The 17,931-nt window shown below is 41.3% G+C and overlaps 1 protein-coding gene across 1 annotated transcript in view; it reads right to left on the bottom strand.

Annotated features, from left to right (window-relative positions):
• The window catches only part of CCDC6 (coiled-coil domain containing 6), a gene marked incomplete at its 5' end in the record, with an annotated part of 117,758 nt that overhangs the window by 47,113 nt on the left and 52,714 nt on the right, over positions 1-17,931 (bottom strand). The window contains one exon of the mRNA XM_079715804.1: positions 2,002-2,130. Coding sequence (XP_079571930.1) covers positions 2,002-2,130 — 129 coding nt within the window. The remainder of the gene's footprint in view (positions 1-2,001; positions 2,131-17,931) is intronic.

The following is a 17,931-nucleotide window of genomic DNA, read 5'->3' as shown; positions in this document are numbered from 1 at the left end:
TCCCAGATCTGAGGATAATTTCCAGTTTAGGGCTTTGCAATGCACACATTCCATTGTGGAAATCCATTTCTTTAGTGCTGAGGTCTGAAAGATGCCTTACAGCGGGCTACATCGTTAACTTTGGGAGAATGTATGCCTTGGGCCTCATTTTAAAAGCATTTAGTTACTAAAGTTTCCAAAGAGCCTTAAGACCGTGCAGCCATCCATCCTCTCTCCCAGGGACGGTAGGATCAGCCAACCCTTCTCTTTCTGACTCTAGGCCACTACCCCCACCTTGTGGCCACAACTAAACTGTGGGGGTCAGAGCTCCAAAGTCTCCTCAAGGAGCCTGTAAGCAAATACAAGATAGAAGCTACTTCCGTTATTGACAGCCATCACAGGGAAGGTGTTGACCAAGGGAAGTTCTCACAATACCAACCACTGTGAAAATTTCACCTGGCCACTTGGTTAACTCTTGATTAACAAGTACCAGTAATGAGTTCTTGGTATGTCAGGGACTTAAACAAGAATCTTCCAAACTTTAATTTGAAAAGAACTGGCTATTGCCTACCCTGGAAATTAAACAGGTGAACTTTGGAACAAAATGCTTTAAGCTGGAGGCAGGGTTGGGGAGATGTGGGGGAGTTTTCTAAATTTAGAAATTGCATCTGAATTCCAAAGAGGATGGGTAAGAATAGATTACTCTGGATATGAGTAAAACAGCCAACCCGTGGAAATGAAACTTTTTTGTTCTTTAACCTAGAAGGAATGGAAAAATTTCCAAGGCCATTATTCATAGTCTTAGAAAACCCAGTGACGTTCCACCCTTTGATATAGGTAGATACAAGAATAACACAAAAACCAAAAGTCAGTCCAATTAGTTTAAAACAAACCCTGACTTCCTCTCAAGCCTGACATTCCCCTCACGGTTTCAGTCTCAAGTACAATGATGAAATGAGAATGGTCCTGAGGGTGATTCAAGAACCAGTCAGCACGGACTAAGATGCACAGAAAGATCCTAAAATTGGGATAAATCAGACAACTCTGCATGAAGAGCTTGGCCAAATCATCAAAGTGGTAACTGGGATCCACATCGCAAAGAACTAGAAAATGTGAATACACTGAATTTGACATGGAAACCAGGTGGCAGTAGACTACGGTCAGCCTCTTCTAACTTTGGGAAAAGAGCATGGGGAAAAGCACTAGGAGCTTCTGTCTGACACCCCAACTTGGAAGGACTGACAGCGGTGGCCCGCGATTCTGTGAGTTGGCAGATAAGGACCAGCCTGGCCTCCTAAGGCAAGACCTGTGCTCAAATACCAACGTCTACCAAGGGCAGTGGCCAAAGAAACTGTGCGCTATCACCTTCCGCCTCCTGTACCTTTTTAAGCTTGCCACGCCTGACTTTAGTTTGTGCTTCTGTTTGCAAATGGAAAACCTGGGCCCAGAGAAGTTAATGAAGTTAATGCGAGGTCACAAAACTCATTAGTGGCTGAACCAGGATGTGCAACTAAGTCTAGGACTCCATACCTGTATCAACAAATCTAGGTGGGAAAAGACGGGGTTCATATAAGGTTGCTAATAATTCAAAGACAAAAAATGCTAATTGTTCTGAAGAACCCTTGAAAGAAAAGTTTTAGTTCCATAGCCACACTGTCTCAGGAACTTTCACAGAAACGAGCCTGTGGTTAAAAACATATTCTTCCCCTTTTTGCAAAAGGAACCTAACATTTCCTGCCTATAAATCAGTACATCACAACGTATCTCCTGAAACTTTATTAATTGTGGTTAAGAAAAGCAAAATTGTGTGAAAGAGTGAGCAGGTGCTATGCAGATCTGCCAATGTGTACTTCAGAGAGGAAACCGCCACTGTGAGAAGAAAAAGTTGAAAAATATTTTTCACTGACATTCCTCAGGACCTCTTAAAGCTTGAAAGAACAGCTGATGATATGAGAAATATATATATATATATATAACTATAACGATCCTAAAAAGGGTACGGAGAGAACCATACATTTTTACCTGTTCTAACGTAAGCTGCTTAGAAATGGTATCGTTCTCCAGTTTCTTAATTTTCTTCATCAGTTTGTTGACCTGGAATTCCTGCTCCTGCTCGAGGTGCTGTTCTAGCTCAGCTTTCTCATGCTGCAACTGGAAAATGAAAAAACACAGATGTGGAAAGCAAGACACTCAAAGCCATGGGAACAATGGCTCAGAAACCTAGTTAAACCGAGTATATCATAAAAGTTACATTAGTCATTTCTGCTCATATGTCCAAGTGTACACCTAGTAACTTGCTCCTGATTCCTCTAACTTATAACCAAAAATTATAGTACATAGTCAGAGGCACTTGATCTTAGTCAAAAGGCCAAGAAGTGATAGGGCAAATATATCAGAGCATCAAACCATGATTAAACACTGATTTCCATTTTTAAGAACATATAAGTGGTTATCTCTGTAGGGAACAATTGGGGATGAGGAAAGGAAGAAAACTTACTTTCCAGCATATATATAACCCTTTGGTACTCTTAAATGTTTATACCATGAGCATAAAAATTATTAAAAAATAGAAATTTTGCAACTGTCGGTTTTTATTGAATGAATTACAGCTTACTTGCATTTATACAATGTGTGGAGAGAGGGAAGAGATGCTACAATCACAAAAAATACTTAGTAAATTATTCTGAATGCTGTTTCCCAATGTACTAGTAAGCATGCTTGGCAAAAATAAGTACAAATAATTAACTTTCTGTAATGAGACCAAACATCACACCTCCTAAAAAACATCTTTCCTAAAAAACCAAAAGGCAAGGCCTCTTATTTATGAAATTAAAAGATAAGGTTATAGTGTTGCTGCAAAAGAAGTTTAAAAAAAATGTACTCCAACCTTCAAAACCAAAAGAGAATAAAAGAAATTCAGTGGACACACAACGACTGGGGTTCTCATGAATCACTGTGCATTATTTCTAAAGTTCTCAGCTGGGAGGGGCTGTTGATTCATGGTAGGGGGTGAAGGGAATGAGAGCCACAGGGCCTGGTATTTTCAGAACCATGGGCAGATTAAGCAAAAACTACTAAAAACAATGAAGCACACCTAGTTGGATTGCGGGGTCTAAGATGACACCACTCCTTAATTCTACCTTCAAAACCATTTCCTCAGGCAGGCAGTGCGTCCCAGGCTCATCACGTGCGTTAGGCAGGCATGATCACCCCTATTTCATATGTGACGTAACAGGTTACTGGACCAAGGTAATTCATCTGGAAGGTGGCAGAGCTTGGGGCCCAAACCCTGCTCTGAACTCTAAACCAGAGTTCTCCCACCGGGTCCTGAGCAAACCTCAGAGGGGCTGGCTTCACACTCCTCCATCCACAAGTGCCTAGTGTGCCCTTGGCATTCGGAAGGTCAAATGACTAAACGTAGAAAACAGTGAGCCATATACACTCGCCCAGTGGATGCCATGTCTCTTTGTAAACCCTGCACAGGGTGAGATGGACAACAGAGAGCTCAGTGGGCCTGACGGACCTCAAAAGGCTACACCTAACCATCTCCACATTTGAAACAATTTCCATTGCTCTGAAAGCACCATACTTGGTGTTGAAAAAGAAAACAAAAAAAGTTAAAAATCTGACATCTTCTTCCAACACTGGAAATGTTGACTAAACAGATGCTGTTTTCCCTCTAACTGTTTTTGATACACAACTCCAAAAAAACTGGTCAGCCTTGCAGGGACCGAGAAAGAAAGCAGATGTGAAGAGGTGCTTACAGCGACAAGTCTATTTTTAGCTAACCCTTTAAAACTCAGTTTCTGCAAGACCAAGCAGTAATTAAAAGAACTAAGAGTAAGGCACTGAGAATGAGAAGAGTTTCCAGCATTTCGGACACAAAGACCTCAGTGGGAAAAGCATCACTTACGAGGAAAAAATAGCAAAACACGTACATCTTCAACTAATACCTGTATTCTATAAACATTACCTGTGTGGCATGTCTTCTACCTGAATGTATTATGTTAGAGGGAGTACAATCTATGGTTAAGACATTATCCTTGCCCTAAAATAGTTTATGAACACTAAGCTTAAATGATATCTACTGGTTTTAGAAAAACGAACTGTAGTCTTAAAACCTTTAAACCATTTGCATAGCTTTTTAAAAATATTAGCTGTGTTTTCCTCTAATATGTTTTCAATTGCTGTCTTTTTTATTTGAAAGAGCCCCCTTCTGCCTTTTTTTAGTGTTATGTTTCTGCCTTGAAGTAAATTAAAACAATAAAGGATGCAATCTAATGTTGAAAAATCTCTTGCCCCCCAAGCAGCAGTTGTCGCAGAATATCAATCTGAGCAAAGGTAAGGTTCTCATTGGCTTAGAGGAAAATACTCATATACAGACAGATGGCCTAACACCATCAATATCTGATTAGGTATTTCCTATAAGAATACAGATTCAACTAGTAATGAAATCTATAAAAAGCTCTCCATTTGAAAAGGCTTTTTCCTCTCAAGAGCCATACCCTAAGGAAAATTTGATGGTTAAGTGGTCGTTACCAGAACTCAAGAGAGGTCCCTGGGTTATGCTAACCCACTGGGAAAATGTCAAGCCATCCTGAGCTCTAACTCTGCCAAAGACACAGTTTTCATCATCCCCCAAAGACAGACCTGGAACAAATGGCTCTGCTGCCTGCTTTGTTCTGCCATCTCTCGGGTGACAGGCAATCTAGGGGAAGGGCATGGAGTTTCTGAACAGAATACTAGAAATAGAAAATCTGGTTCTTCCTTGGAACAAAGAAACCACCAATAAAAAGAAAAACACAGAGAAAAATACAGAAACAACCCCCACCAAAGCAATTATGAGATGAGAATTAAGATGGGCAAGGAGAAGGGGGCAGAGCAGGGCAAGAGAACTTGAGGAACTAACAGCCATAGAGTTTGCCTCATAACAGTTTGCCTGAGAAAAATTCAGAAACTGTTTCTGTTTTAAATAGATACCATGTATATCCAAGCCATGTGGCCCCAGTAGGACTGGAACCAACACCCTGAATCCACCTGCCTATTTAATTTTATTATTTTCTGCATTTGGCCACACCTTACAGCATGCGGGATCTTAGTTCCCTGACCAGGGATCCAACCGTGCCCCCGTCAGTGGAAGCACGGCGTCCTAACCACTGGACCGCCAGGGAATTCCCTCCACCTGCCTATTTAAAGCTGTAGCCCATGACACCATAAACAAAAACCCTAAAAGGAAGCCTGGTTTAGGCTGACCCAGGACCTATCAAAAGAACTAAACTCCAGTTTCATCTCTGAGTAGCATCTTCAACATGGGCATAAAATTCAAGACATGATTTTAAATTTCTAACCAAAGGTCTTAACACTTTATGAACAATTTTTTTTTCTTTTTTTTTCGGTATGCGGGCCTCTCACTGCTGTGGTCTCTCCCGTTGCGGAGCTCAGGCTCCGGACGCGCAGACCCAGCAGCCATGGCTCACGGGCCCAGCCGCTCCGCGGCATGTGGGATCCTCCCAGACCGGGGCACAAACCCATGTCCTCTGCATCGGCAGGCAGACTCTCAACCACTGCGCCACCAGGGAAGCCCCTATGGACAATTTTTAATCTTTCAATTAGGTCAGAGATCCTGAGCTAAAACAAAAGTCATTCAATCTAAGAAGTAAATAGTCAAGCAAATTCTATTAATGTGTTTGAAAAAAATTCATGTGTTTGCCTTCAAAATATCTAAAGCAAAATGCTTAAGCGGATTAAAATTTGTTTCTAAAATCAGAATTTTCTGTAACTACACTTCTTATAAAGTCAATCTCAAAGATTACGGAAGAGTTTTGGAACTCTTACCTGTGCAATATATTGTTAACATTAACAACAAAAAACCTTATAGAATGGAAATTATATAACCGATGATCCATTGGCAGCACATTTTCAATGGAATTAAGGTTATATAAATAAAGATTTGTTCCTTAGGATTCAGCATGAAAAATATATTAACATAAGTGAAAAAGCTATAAGCAAAAATATAACTACAAACCTGTAAAATTCTAAGTACTCAAACATGAGCATTTTTTGACTGTATCCACTCACATATGGAGTCCCAAAGCCAATTTCCAGCTCATTAAAAAGCACAAGTATACAATTAAGTTGATCTAAAAATAGGCAAGCCTTAAGCATCAGTGAATTACCAATAATTGTCGTCTTTCTCATAATTTACAAAAGCTTTCTGGAGCCACTTCAGTAAACCAGGCTTCTTACATCGGAGATTCAAGAACTCTTCACTGAATGGCTTTTCTTCTGGGCAAAATTCTCTCCAGCAGGTAAAGGCACCACCGCAGGTGCACATGGATGAGTCAGGCCACCCACTCAGCACACAGCAGGTGTGCCAAATCCCAGGCTGGGCGAAGTATGTTTGCAAGTGTGTCTGGGCCTGTTGTCAATCCAGCCAGTGCCAAATGAGGCATGCCTTCTGGCCACCAGCCCCGGGACCCAGCTTTCTCAGTGCAACTTGAGGATAAACTCAAGATGCCCCCACCTCTGTTTTCACTAGTCAACACTAATCATTCTCTCTGTGTACGACCCACAGTTCTGCAACCAACGTGCTTGGTTTATTGACAACCACCAAGGACTAGAGCCATTTGCACTGGACCAAGTAAAGCCCACCATAGGACAGTGACCACATTAAGTCATTGGACTGTCAAAAACAATTACAGTAAATCCCCTACACACGAACCTTCAAGTTGCAAGCTTTCAAAGATGCGAATGTGCGTTCGACACATCCAATCACGTAAGTTAGTTCACATGTCTGGCGTACATTGTCATGTGCACGCATCCTCTGCGAGTGGTTGTGCTTTTGTGTACTTTATTGTAAGTACTGTATAGAGTACAGTAGTACAGTATCTTTATTTCAAGCCCAGGATGTCCGGAAGCAAGTGTAAAAGCAGTAGTGATATACCTAGTACTACTGTACTTTTCAAGGTACTGAAGTGTAAGATTAAAAATGTTTTCTGGGCCTCCCTGGTGGCGCAGTGGTTGAGAATCTGCCTGCCGATGCAGGGGACTAGGGTTCGTGCCCCGGTCCGGGAAGATCCCACATGCTGCGGAGAGGCTGGGCCCGTGAGCCATGGCCGCTGAGCGTGCGCATCCGGAGCCTGTGCTCCTCAATGGGAGAGGCCACAACAGTGAGAAGCCCGCGTACCGCCCAAAAAAAAAAAAAAAAAAATTTCTTTTTTGTGTTTGTTTGTTTTTTATGTATTAATATTATTTGTGTGACAGTACTATATAGATGATTGCGTTAGTTGGGTACCTAGGCTAACTTTGTTGGACTAACGAACAAACTGGACTTACAGACGTGCTCTCGGAACAGAACTCGTTTGCATGTAGAGGACCTACTGTATCATGCAGTTAACATGGCCTTTGAGAAAAAAGTTCAGAACTCTCTCTCACAACACTGAGTCTCTTAACCAACTCTGAGCCGTTCTGCTGAGCAGAAAGCCTGCCTCCCACCTCAAACTCAGTGCCTCATCACTAAATGCCTCCTGGGCCCACACTTATGCCCACCTCCTTCCCACTTCTGTTACTGGTACTGTTATTCTCATTCAACACATACCTCATCAGTTACCAAATGGCATTAAGTCAGCCCCCAGAACGGCTGTCAAATATACCCTGTGCTTTCTGTGCTCTGGTTCAAGTCTTTTATTCCTTTTCACCGGGCCACCGCCAAAGCCTCCTAATGGATGCCCCCAGGTCCAGTGTAGATCATGCTAGACTAAACTAATAGAGTTTTCTATTCATTCAACACCTTGCTCAAAACCTTGCAATGGCTCCCTACTACCTGCAGAGTAAGTCCAAACTCACTGGTATGACGTTCAACTCCTCCCATGATCCAGTCCCCGTGCAAGTTTCCCATGGTTTCCTCATGCTACTTTCACACTCAGCCCAAGAGACAGTCTAAGGTTTATAAACATCAGTGCCTTCAGGGTCCAGGCATCTGGCAAACAAAGAATGATGGGTCTCAGCACAGAGAGTGGTGGTAACTGCGGTTAGAGGCACAGCTCATGTCTTCTTCTAAAGACTCTTTCCCTGAAAAAACACATTTAAAAAAATGAAGCCTATCATCCCAGGCAAACGTGTCTGCAGACCACTCCAGCCCAGGGGCTTCCAGACTGCAAGCCCCACTGGTCACACAGGACTATGCTAACACAAGCTGCTGCACCCCGAGCCCACAGCCCTGGTCACACTGCCCTCTGCCTAGGGTACCTGGACCCTTCCCTCCAACTTTCTGAAACTCCCACAGCTCCTTCCCATACGCCCTCAGCATCATGTATACTCCCCGCTCTTCAGGCTGGGATGATTGCAGTGTGCTTCCGGTGCATCTCCACGTCTTGTTCATGGTGGTTTCATATCCTTTCTATGAGTTACTTCAAAAAGCAGCTAATACGTCAAGGCACTAGTTACTATGTAGCAAGCACTTCATGCACATCAATGCACTTAATATTCCTAACTCTGTGGTAGATACTACCATCTGCATTTTGCACATTATGAAGCCACAGCTTCGGGAAATGAGGTAAGCTGCCCAGAGCCACACAGCTGGTAACAGGTAGATCCTGGCTTAAAATACAGGCTTCTGGCTTCAAAGCCTTTATTCTTATCCCTGACGTGTGCTGCCACCCTTGAGCACCTGGGTGCACTCTCAATCACCCTTACAGCACTGTGAGCTCTATGAACAGCAGTGACCAGGACTTGCTCAACTCTACCCCAGAGCATCTAGAAAAATGTCTTATCTATGCAAATACTGACTGGATGAATGGTAATGACCTCACTTCCTACAGACTCTTTCCCCCTAGATTAAGCCTCAGGATGAGCAAAATAACCAGGCAAGTAGAAAGGATACCACTGGCGTATATTAATATATTTTTATATATATATATGGCCCCAAATCAAGAAATAAAACATCACCAGCACCCCAAAGCCCAGTGCATCCCTTCCAGATCACACCCTCTATCCCCTAGAGGTAACTGCTCTCCTGATTCTTATGGTATTCACTTCTTTGCACCTTTTACCTTATAAGATTTTACTATTATTTCTAAACATTAGTTTTTGTTTGATTTTATTCTTTTTTGTCTAGCACCTTCTGCTAAATGAATTTGTGATTTCATTCACCCCTGTTATTGAGTATAACTGAGGTGTGTATTTTTATTACCTGATAATATCCCATTGGATGAGTATATCAAAATTTATCCACTCTACAGATGATGGGTATTTAGGTCATTTCTAGTTTTTCACTATTATGAACAATGTCACAAAGAACATTCTTCTACACATCGTGCACGCGTGCAAACATTATAAGATATACCTAGGGGTGGAACTGCTGGGTTAAAGACAATGAATATTTCCAACTTCATTAGGTAATGCCAAATTATTTTTTAAATGGTTGAAACTATTTCCATTCTCTGACAGTATGCATGGGGATTCTCTAGTAATATCTTTCTTTCTGTGGTTTATTTCACCTTTCCTGATTACTAATTGGGTTGTGTACCTTTCCATATGGTTACTGGACGTTTAGCTACTTGTTTATATGAAGAGCCAGTTCAAGTCTCTAGCCATTTCTCTTTGGGGTTGTCTGTTTTTCTTGCTGATTTGTAGTTTTGTGTTGGTTACATATGTTGAAAAAACCTTCCTCCATTCTGTGGCTTGTCCTTGCATTCTCTCTACGTGATTTCCTGTGTCTTTGGTCTTCTTCTCCAGGCATTAATTAATTAATAAAAACACTCCCAAATTTATATCTTTAGCCCACACTTCTCTTGTTGAGAGAACCTGCCTATTTGTTACTTACATTTGGATGTCTAGACATCTCAACTGCACTTCTGACCTTGCCACTCCAAGTCTACTCCACTTGCCATCTTTTCCACCTTAAATGGTGGGAAAGAACTCTATTCTTCCAGTCATTGAGGCCAAAACCAAAGTCTTCCATGATCCTGTCTTTGACTCACACCCACTTCATTTTTTTTTTTTTTGCGGTACGCGGGCCTCTCACTGTTGTGGCCTCTCCCGTTGCGGAGCACAGGCTCCAGACGCGCAGGCTCAGTGGCCATGGCTCACGGGCCCAGCTGCTCCGCGGCATGTGGGATCTTCCCAGACCAGGGCATGAACCCGTTTCCGTTTCCCCTGCATCGGCAGGCGGACTCCCAACCACTGCGCCACCAGGGAAGCCCTCACACCCACTTCTAATCTCTCCTAAAATCCTGTAGGATAGTCCCTCAAAATGCACCCAAAATTCAATAAAATCTTAATTGTAGGTGAAACTTGTGGCCTAGGGTGATGGTACCTTCCCCCAGAAAATTCCATTTTCTTCTGCCAGGCACCAGAAGTCTGGGTCTACCTTAAGCCAAAACGAAAGCTAGCTCTCTAGCTCACCCAGATGATGCAAAACTGGTTCACTCTTGTCCTGAGGGTGTAGCTCTTCATGATTCCAGCTTAAAGTGGGGCTGACTTTTCTTTGTCCTCACCTTTGGCCAGCCCCGAGCACTGACTTCTGTAACCCCAGCTGCACACAACTGTCAAAAGCACAATTCAGTTTCTTGGCTGTTCTGTAACGAATAAATAGCAAATGTGCTCAGGACAAAAGGAGCCTTGGGTGCTGGGTCTCCTCTCAATTCCTACCCTCCCCAGATCTCCAACAGTTCTTCACGATCTCGTTAGTTCTTTCATTTATCCTCGGTGAGGTTTGCCTGAGCTGTCAAACCTGTCATTTTCTAAAGGGAAAGGCATATATAACTTTTGCAAGGGAAAAAAATAGGTAGGCCCTTCCAGAAAATTAATTATTTTTTAAATGTTATTTTCTTGTCAGCATCCTCAACACCAAGGACAAGCTCTCACCTCTGAGCAGAGGGCTCCAGTACATGGGGCTTCCCGTCCAGTCACAATACCTAAGGGGCTAAGTCTGAGTTTCCTAGATTCCCAGTAGCATCATGCTGCTTAAAGCATTAACACCTTTAAAGAAATCTGGTTAGGAGGGAGGTTTAAAAAAGATGCTCCACAAATAAGATAAAGAAGTCCTTTAGGCTCTAGAGTTAACCTGCAAAAAAAAATCCATTTCGTAAAAACTAGCCTTTTCTTCTTTGAGGAATAGAGAGTATTTAGCCCAAAGAAAGAATTCATTCTAAGCTGAGACCTTACTGTAAATTAAAATAAAAAGCCCCATCTTTCTTATCCAGTTTATGAATAAACAGGAAAAAGGAAAGTAAAGATAATTAGCAGCAGGATATAACTCTGTATTTTAAGGTAATTACTAACTAGGCTGAGTGTAAACTGTTTTGAAAATGAAAAAAAATTTACCCAAGAAATGCAAAATGTTGCAACATTTATAACTGTGAAGTTTTGAAATCATTTGAAAAGTGTTTCCAGTGATAGCTCAAGTCCATCTACAGTGGAGCCAAGTATCCTTCAAACACCAAGATTCACCTTTTCAATTAGAAATAACAATGCTTACCCCTAACCCGGTGAAGAAAGCAACCTCTCACTCCAGCTTCACCTCATTATTTTTAATTTCCTTTTCCTTCTACCTTTATTTCCTACCCGCGCTTTCCCATATTTCGTCAAAGAAGCCAGCCTGGGAGGCTTCTAAGCCCTTGCCCTTACACTTTGGGGAGGCTGGCACATTAACTCTGGCCGTAACAACAACACACATGCACACACTTTGAAAAAAAACTCAGTGATTTCTGAAGACTAAAGAACTGCATCAAATTTAGTGTATTTTCTAATCACAATGCAAATTATGTTAGACTGAGAGATTTCTGGCATGCTGCTAACAGGGAAGTTTTGGCTTATAATTTGCCCTCTGGTGGTTGCAGCATTTAAAATGCAATGAAAACATCCCAGAAGCCCTTTGCAGATGTATTGTGAACACAATGTATAAGCCCCTTGCTCCGTGAAAAGAAAAAAGAATACACAAAGCTGAGGTTCAGATAATTTGGAATGAAAAACAACAACAACAAGAAAACCCAACTTTGCCCCAAATGTTCTGTTAGCTATTAGGTAATAGCCAATTATTCTTCTCAGCATTAATAGCCCTGAAAAACTAAAAGCCAAGAGGGCCACTCATTGGTCGAGCCAGCTTAATGAAGAACATATTTCAAGGTCTCTTCTCCCCTGCCATCAGGGAACACGTTTTCACCTGAATGGATGCAATGGTGGTGTTAGCCTTGGTGCCTTTAAAATGAACTAAACAGAGTTTCATACATATTTATCACCCTGACATGTGATTTTGCTGCCTGAACAAACAAAATCACTGCACTGCCGTCTTAGTGACTTGGAGAACTTTAAGTAAAAAAAAAGGGAGCCTCAAGGATGGACCTAGAGTCTGTCATATAGAGTGAAGTAAGTCAGAAAGAGAAAAACAAATACCATATGCTAACACACATATATGGAATCTAAAAAAATGGTACTGATGAACCTAGTGGCCGGACAGGAATAAAGACACAGATGTAGAGAATGGGCTTGAGGACACAGGGGAAGCTGTGACGAAGTGAGAGAATAGAATTGATATATATACACTACCAAAAGTAAAATAGATGGCTAGTGGGAAGCAGCCGCATAGCACAAGGAGATCAGCTCGGTGCTTTGTGATGACATAGAGTTGGGGGACAGGGAGGGTGGGAGGGAGACGCAAGAGGGAGGGGATATGGGGATATATGTATACATATAGCTGATTCACTTTGTTATAAAGCAGAAACTAACACGCCATTGTAAAGCAATTATACTCCAATAAAGATATTAAAAAAAAAAAAGGGCTTCCCTGGTGGTGCAGTGCTTGAGAGTCCGCCTGCTGATGCAGGGGACACGGGTTCGTGCCCCGGTTCGGGAAGATCCCACATGCCGTGGAGCGGCTGGGCCCGTGAGCCATGGCCGCTGAGCCTGCGCGTCCAGAGCCCGTGCTCCGCAATGGGAGAGGCCACAACAGTGAGAGGCCCGCGTACCAAAAAAAAAAAAAAAAAAAAAAAGATATTAAAAAAAAAAAAAAGGCAGCCTCAGATTCTGGTGTACAGGCTTGAGAAGGGAACTGGGGGTCTACACTCACTTCTAATGCCTGAGGACACTCTGGCCCAGAGACACAGCCTTACAGGGGCTAGGGAAGTACACGCTGCAGAAAAATCCTACATCCATTCACTTGGTATTGGAAGAAGAAACTACTTCTCCAGACTGAGGGGAGGAGAGGGAGAAGGAAAATGAAGGTAAGCCTTTGCCTACATGAATAGGCAGATTTGGGGACTTACTGAAATCCTTCCTCTCAGTTTCACTCTGAACTGCTCGGCAATACATCATTTGGTATTGGCAGCTTCAGCAGTGGTTTTTGCCCACAACTTCCTTCCTTCCCTCCATATATCATCTTTCCATAGATGCTAGGAAACTGCAACTGCTTTAATTCCAGGAGGCATTTTCACCTCAGGGAGCAAGTCAATAATAGTAAAAATAAGCCATGCCACTTAACAAGAAATCCAGGAAACCTTTATTCGTAAGTGCTTTCAACCATCAATAAGAATGTGCCTCCCCCATAAGAAAATGAATACAAGAATTTCTATTATAGCTATAATGGCATCATTTTCTGAGGACCAGATCCAATTTCAAGTGTGAATCAAAAGAACAAAACTAAAAACCTATCTGTTATTTTAAGGTCTAAAATTTGCATACTGGATTAGAGTGAAAAGATTCAGAGATACATATAATACCTAGTACTCTTATCTCACTCCTGTTCCAGCCTTTTAAAAAAAGATTAAAAAAATATTCATTACCTTTGGGCAGTGGTATTGGTTGAGAAGAGTGTAGGCCACAACTGAACAGGGCTTCCCAAGAGCAGGAAGTGAACCTGATGCCTTGGGCTTACAAAAAACTGAGGAGAAAATCCACGAGTGCTAAAACCACTATCAATCTCAGCAACAACAGATATTCCAGTTGGCACTGGTGATGGGTGGTTGGTGGTTAACAGTTAGGCGGTGGAATTAAGGATTTTTTTTTTTAAGTTTTAAGACTGAGGGGCCAATGGAATGAATCATATCAAGAGTGACAAGACAGTTAAGCCAATCATTAGAGCATTCTGTTTATGCTAGCTCTTAATGATTTGGGCAGTCCAGAATCTTCCATCACTGCAAAATGAGCCTGATTTTGCAAGGAGCTCCCGTGCATTGCTGTCCATGACAAACAGATGCAACTATGATAGTGAAACAAAGTAGGACCCTTCAGGGCCTTACCAGGGAGAGATCTCCATCCTACCCCCGTCCCTGCTGCAACCCCTGCCCCTTGGTTTGTAGCAAAGCTTTAGCCTCCTTGGCCTTCTCTGAGTTCCAAAGAGCAAATTTAATCAGAGAAGTGAGAAAACAGTCAAGCAAGATAGAATAATAATAGTTTAGCCATAAAACAAAGTCAAGGACCTTTAGTTCCTCTTCAAGGGCTATAAATAATATCCTAAGCCATATCCTTGAATTGTTTTACAGATACTAAAACCCCCACCAGGTAGAAGAAGTTAGCTGCATGCTGACCACCAGCACACATAGACCCCAGACCGGTTGGAACCAGAAGGTTGATGACTGAGATTCCTGAAACATCACCATTACCTCGCCATCAACCAATCAGGGAATTGTGCATGAGCTGATCATGCACCTTGTAACCCTCTCCCCTCACATTGTCTTTAAAAACCCTTCCCTAAAAGCCATTGGGGAGTTCAGGTCTTTTGAGCATAAGCTGCCTGTTCTCCTCGCTTGGTGCCCTGCAATAAACGCTGTACTTTCCTTCACCACAACCCGGTATCAGTGGACTAGCTTTTTTGCGCATCAGGTAAGCAGACTAAAGTTTGGTTCAGCAGCAACTGCAGGACTGTGAGCTCTAGAAGTCGGTGACACAGAAGGAGGTTTCAAAAGGTTAAGGACAAAACAGGCATCAGAATTTTTAAATTTCCTTTTTAGGAAGTAAGATATTTTCCGATTGCAAAAGTAACGTACATTGCTTCCTACAAAATGAGAAGGAAAGGAGCATAAGAAAATTAACATGGGCGGGTGGTGGTGGTGGGATGAACTGGGAGACTGGGATTGACACCTATACACTAATATGTATAAAATAGATAACTAATAAAAACCTGCTGTATAAAAAAGTTTTATAGACAAAAAAAAAAAAAGAAAATTAACATAACCTATAAGTTCAGCACCCAAGTATAATTAGAGCTAACATTTCAGAGAATAGCCTTTTAGACTTTTTTTCTAACATAAATATTATATATCAAATTCTTCTGAAGAGTTTGCTCATAAAACATTTCTTATAAATTTTAATTACAAATTATGATTAAACTAAAACCTCTCTTCAAGGCATTCCAGGGCTGAATTTAGCTCTAATGTAGGCTTGGCATTAGACTAGAAGGCTCTTTTTCAGACAATTTTCACCAATCAGGTCAATCAATCCCATGGTCTGGGCTCAGAAGGATGCAGATCTTTCAGAAAAGAGTGTTCACAAAATCAAGGTAACTATCTTGCAGATGTATACAAAAACAAGGGAGGAAAGCTGCAGGCTTTTGTGTGTGTGTGTTTTTGTGTTTGTTTCAGACGGGCTTAACATATTTGGAGACATTTAAGCTATCTTCCAAACTTGATCTTCTAAAAGGGCAAAGGGATTTCCACTCATCTACACTTAAATAAACTTGATTCAGTTTTTAAAGGTATTAGATACCACCTCTATCATAGCAGATGGGAAGGGACGTATCTCCTCTACAGTAATAATCTCTTTTTGCTCTCAGGACCAAAGAATTCCTTTGAAATGCACGTAAAAGCACTGTTCAATCACTATCGGAGACAATAGCCATAGAACAAATGACAAAACCAAAATTGTTTCATAAATAGCCTCTAAGCAGCCTTTGGGTGAAAAATGCTAAACACTTCCCTGGTGAACAGGTCAATTTACTTCTTTGTCCATCAGTGTCACCTGCAACACAGGTTCTCTTAGTAGGCTATCCGTAACAAGGTCTTATCCAGAAGCAAGCATCCTAGAGAGTCTCAATGAAGTAATTACACAGTTGGAAAAGTCTACTGATACCAATTACTCTAAAAATCTTCCAGATGGAGATTAGTTCTACCATACTGGGTGGCAGAAGATGTGAGCCTTCAACAAAGGACTGGCTGAAATCCTTCAGGAAAGCCTGGGGGATGGGTACAGTAGGCTACAGCTCTTCTTCCCTGCATCTATACAACATCCTTCCAACTGGCCAACGGTAAGAGGGATTCTCAGGTATTTACCACAAAATGGCATGCTGTGATATCTGGTGTCTAAAGTGAGAGATCACCTACCATGCCACAGAATAGACATAGCTCTAGAACTTGCCAGAGACCTCAACCTCAAACTACCTGCCAACCATTTCCTTTCAAAAGGAAGAACCAGGAGTGGGGAATGAGGAGTTATTTTTTAATGGGTTCAGAGTTTCAGTTTGAAAAAGTTCTGGGGATGGATGGTGTTGATTGTTGCACAACAATGTGAATGTACAATCCTTCATGCCACTGAATTATACACTCAAAAATGGTTGAGAAGGCAAATTTTGTTTTGTTTGTTTATGTTTTTATATTTTACTACAAAAACAAAAAATATATATGGCGTAAGAACCAAGCTGAGATTCATGAGAGATTGCCTCAGAGACATGCTGACCATCCATTTGTCCAGATTCAACAGGTGAGACCACCGACGAGCTACAGACCCACCTAGAGCTCCCAAAACAATAAACTCACACCCTTGTACCGGACACTTTGTTTTGACTGAGGGCAAACATAAGACCCGGCCATGTGAAGACAAGCACTCCACATGACAGACTACTTTGGGCAAGAACAGTTTCTTGTATTGTTCAGTTTGTTTATGATTCAGTATCTTTAGAAAGATCCATGCCCCTCAAAAAAATTTAAGTTTTTAATATATGAAAATTTTTTTCTCTTGACCAAGTAAAACTATTTCTTTTAATGTAAGAATTGTGAAAAAAATCACTATGGTTTTCCAAGTTATAGCTTTATTTATAGGATGCTCAGAGCTTAAATTTTAAGTTCAAACATCCTTATGCCAAGTATATTTCTATAACTAACCTCCTTTTCGTTGCACATGTCTCTTGTGCTTTCACTCTATTCAGCAGCTTATTTTAAGGGACATCCATGTCCTTGGAGAAAGTAGGTGGGTCATGATAATAAGTGAATGAGAGATTAGTTATAAACGACACACTACAGACCACTCACAATGAAAATGAGTCTTTACAGAGAGAAGGAGTATAATCTGGCTAGGTTTTGACTGCTTTATAATATACTTTAATCAGACTCCAAATACCAACGACTATGAAAGTTGAAAACCAAAAAATGTTTCTTGAAGTGTTAAAAATTAGGACACCTGATTACACACTAAACTCAGAAAAGCAAACCATAATCGATCGCATCCCTATATTTCTAGAAGCAACATGCAGAATAATTCGTCTAATGCCGCCAAGGTGAGGTAGAGTCAAAGGTCAAATTAACCTTCTTCCTCGTTTTTTGCCTAAATCAGGATACACAGGAATAAAGAAAAAGTTTCAATGCAGAAATTTCACCATAAATCTCTGCTAGACAATAATGCCTGGGTACCTCTATCCTTCACATTCCATCAGCTACCATATAAATCAAATTTTGTACAAGACTGCAATGGTATCTTTATTCAGTAATTAGGTAGGAAAATGAGAAGAAAAGAAAGATGGGGTAAAAGTTGTCTGGACCATTGCATGGTCTTAACACTAAGGTTTCTGGTCTTCTCTTCTAACATTTTATATGTTAGAAGGTAAGAGAAGAATTTAGGAAGTTTTTTAAAAGCCCCAAATATCCTTTTGTTGTAATCTCATTAAAATATGTATTTCAATCATCAAATTAATGAGTGAAATTGTTAGTAATACCAGTGAATAGAAAATACAAGGAAGTATTCCTACCT

Source organism: Hyperoodon ampullatus (assembly GCF_949752795.1).
Source record: "Hyperoodon ampullatus genome assembly, chromosome: 1".
Lineage (NCBI taxonomy): Eukaryota > Metazoa > Chordata > Mammalia > Artiodactyla > Ziphiidae > Hyperoodon > Hyperoodon ampullatus.
The sequence above is the reverse complement of the archived record's forward strand: the minus strand, read 5'-3'. Positions and strand labels throughout refer to the sequence as shown.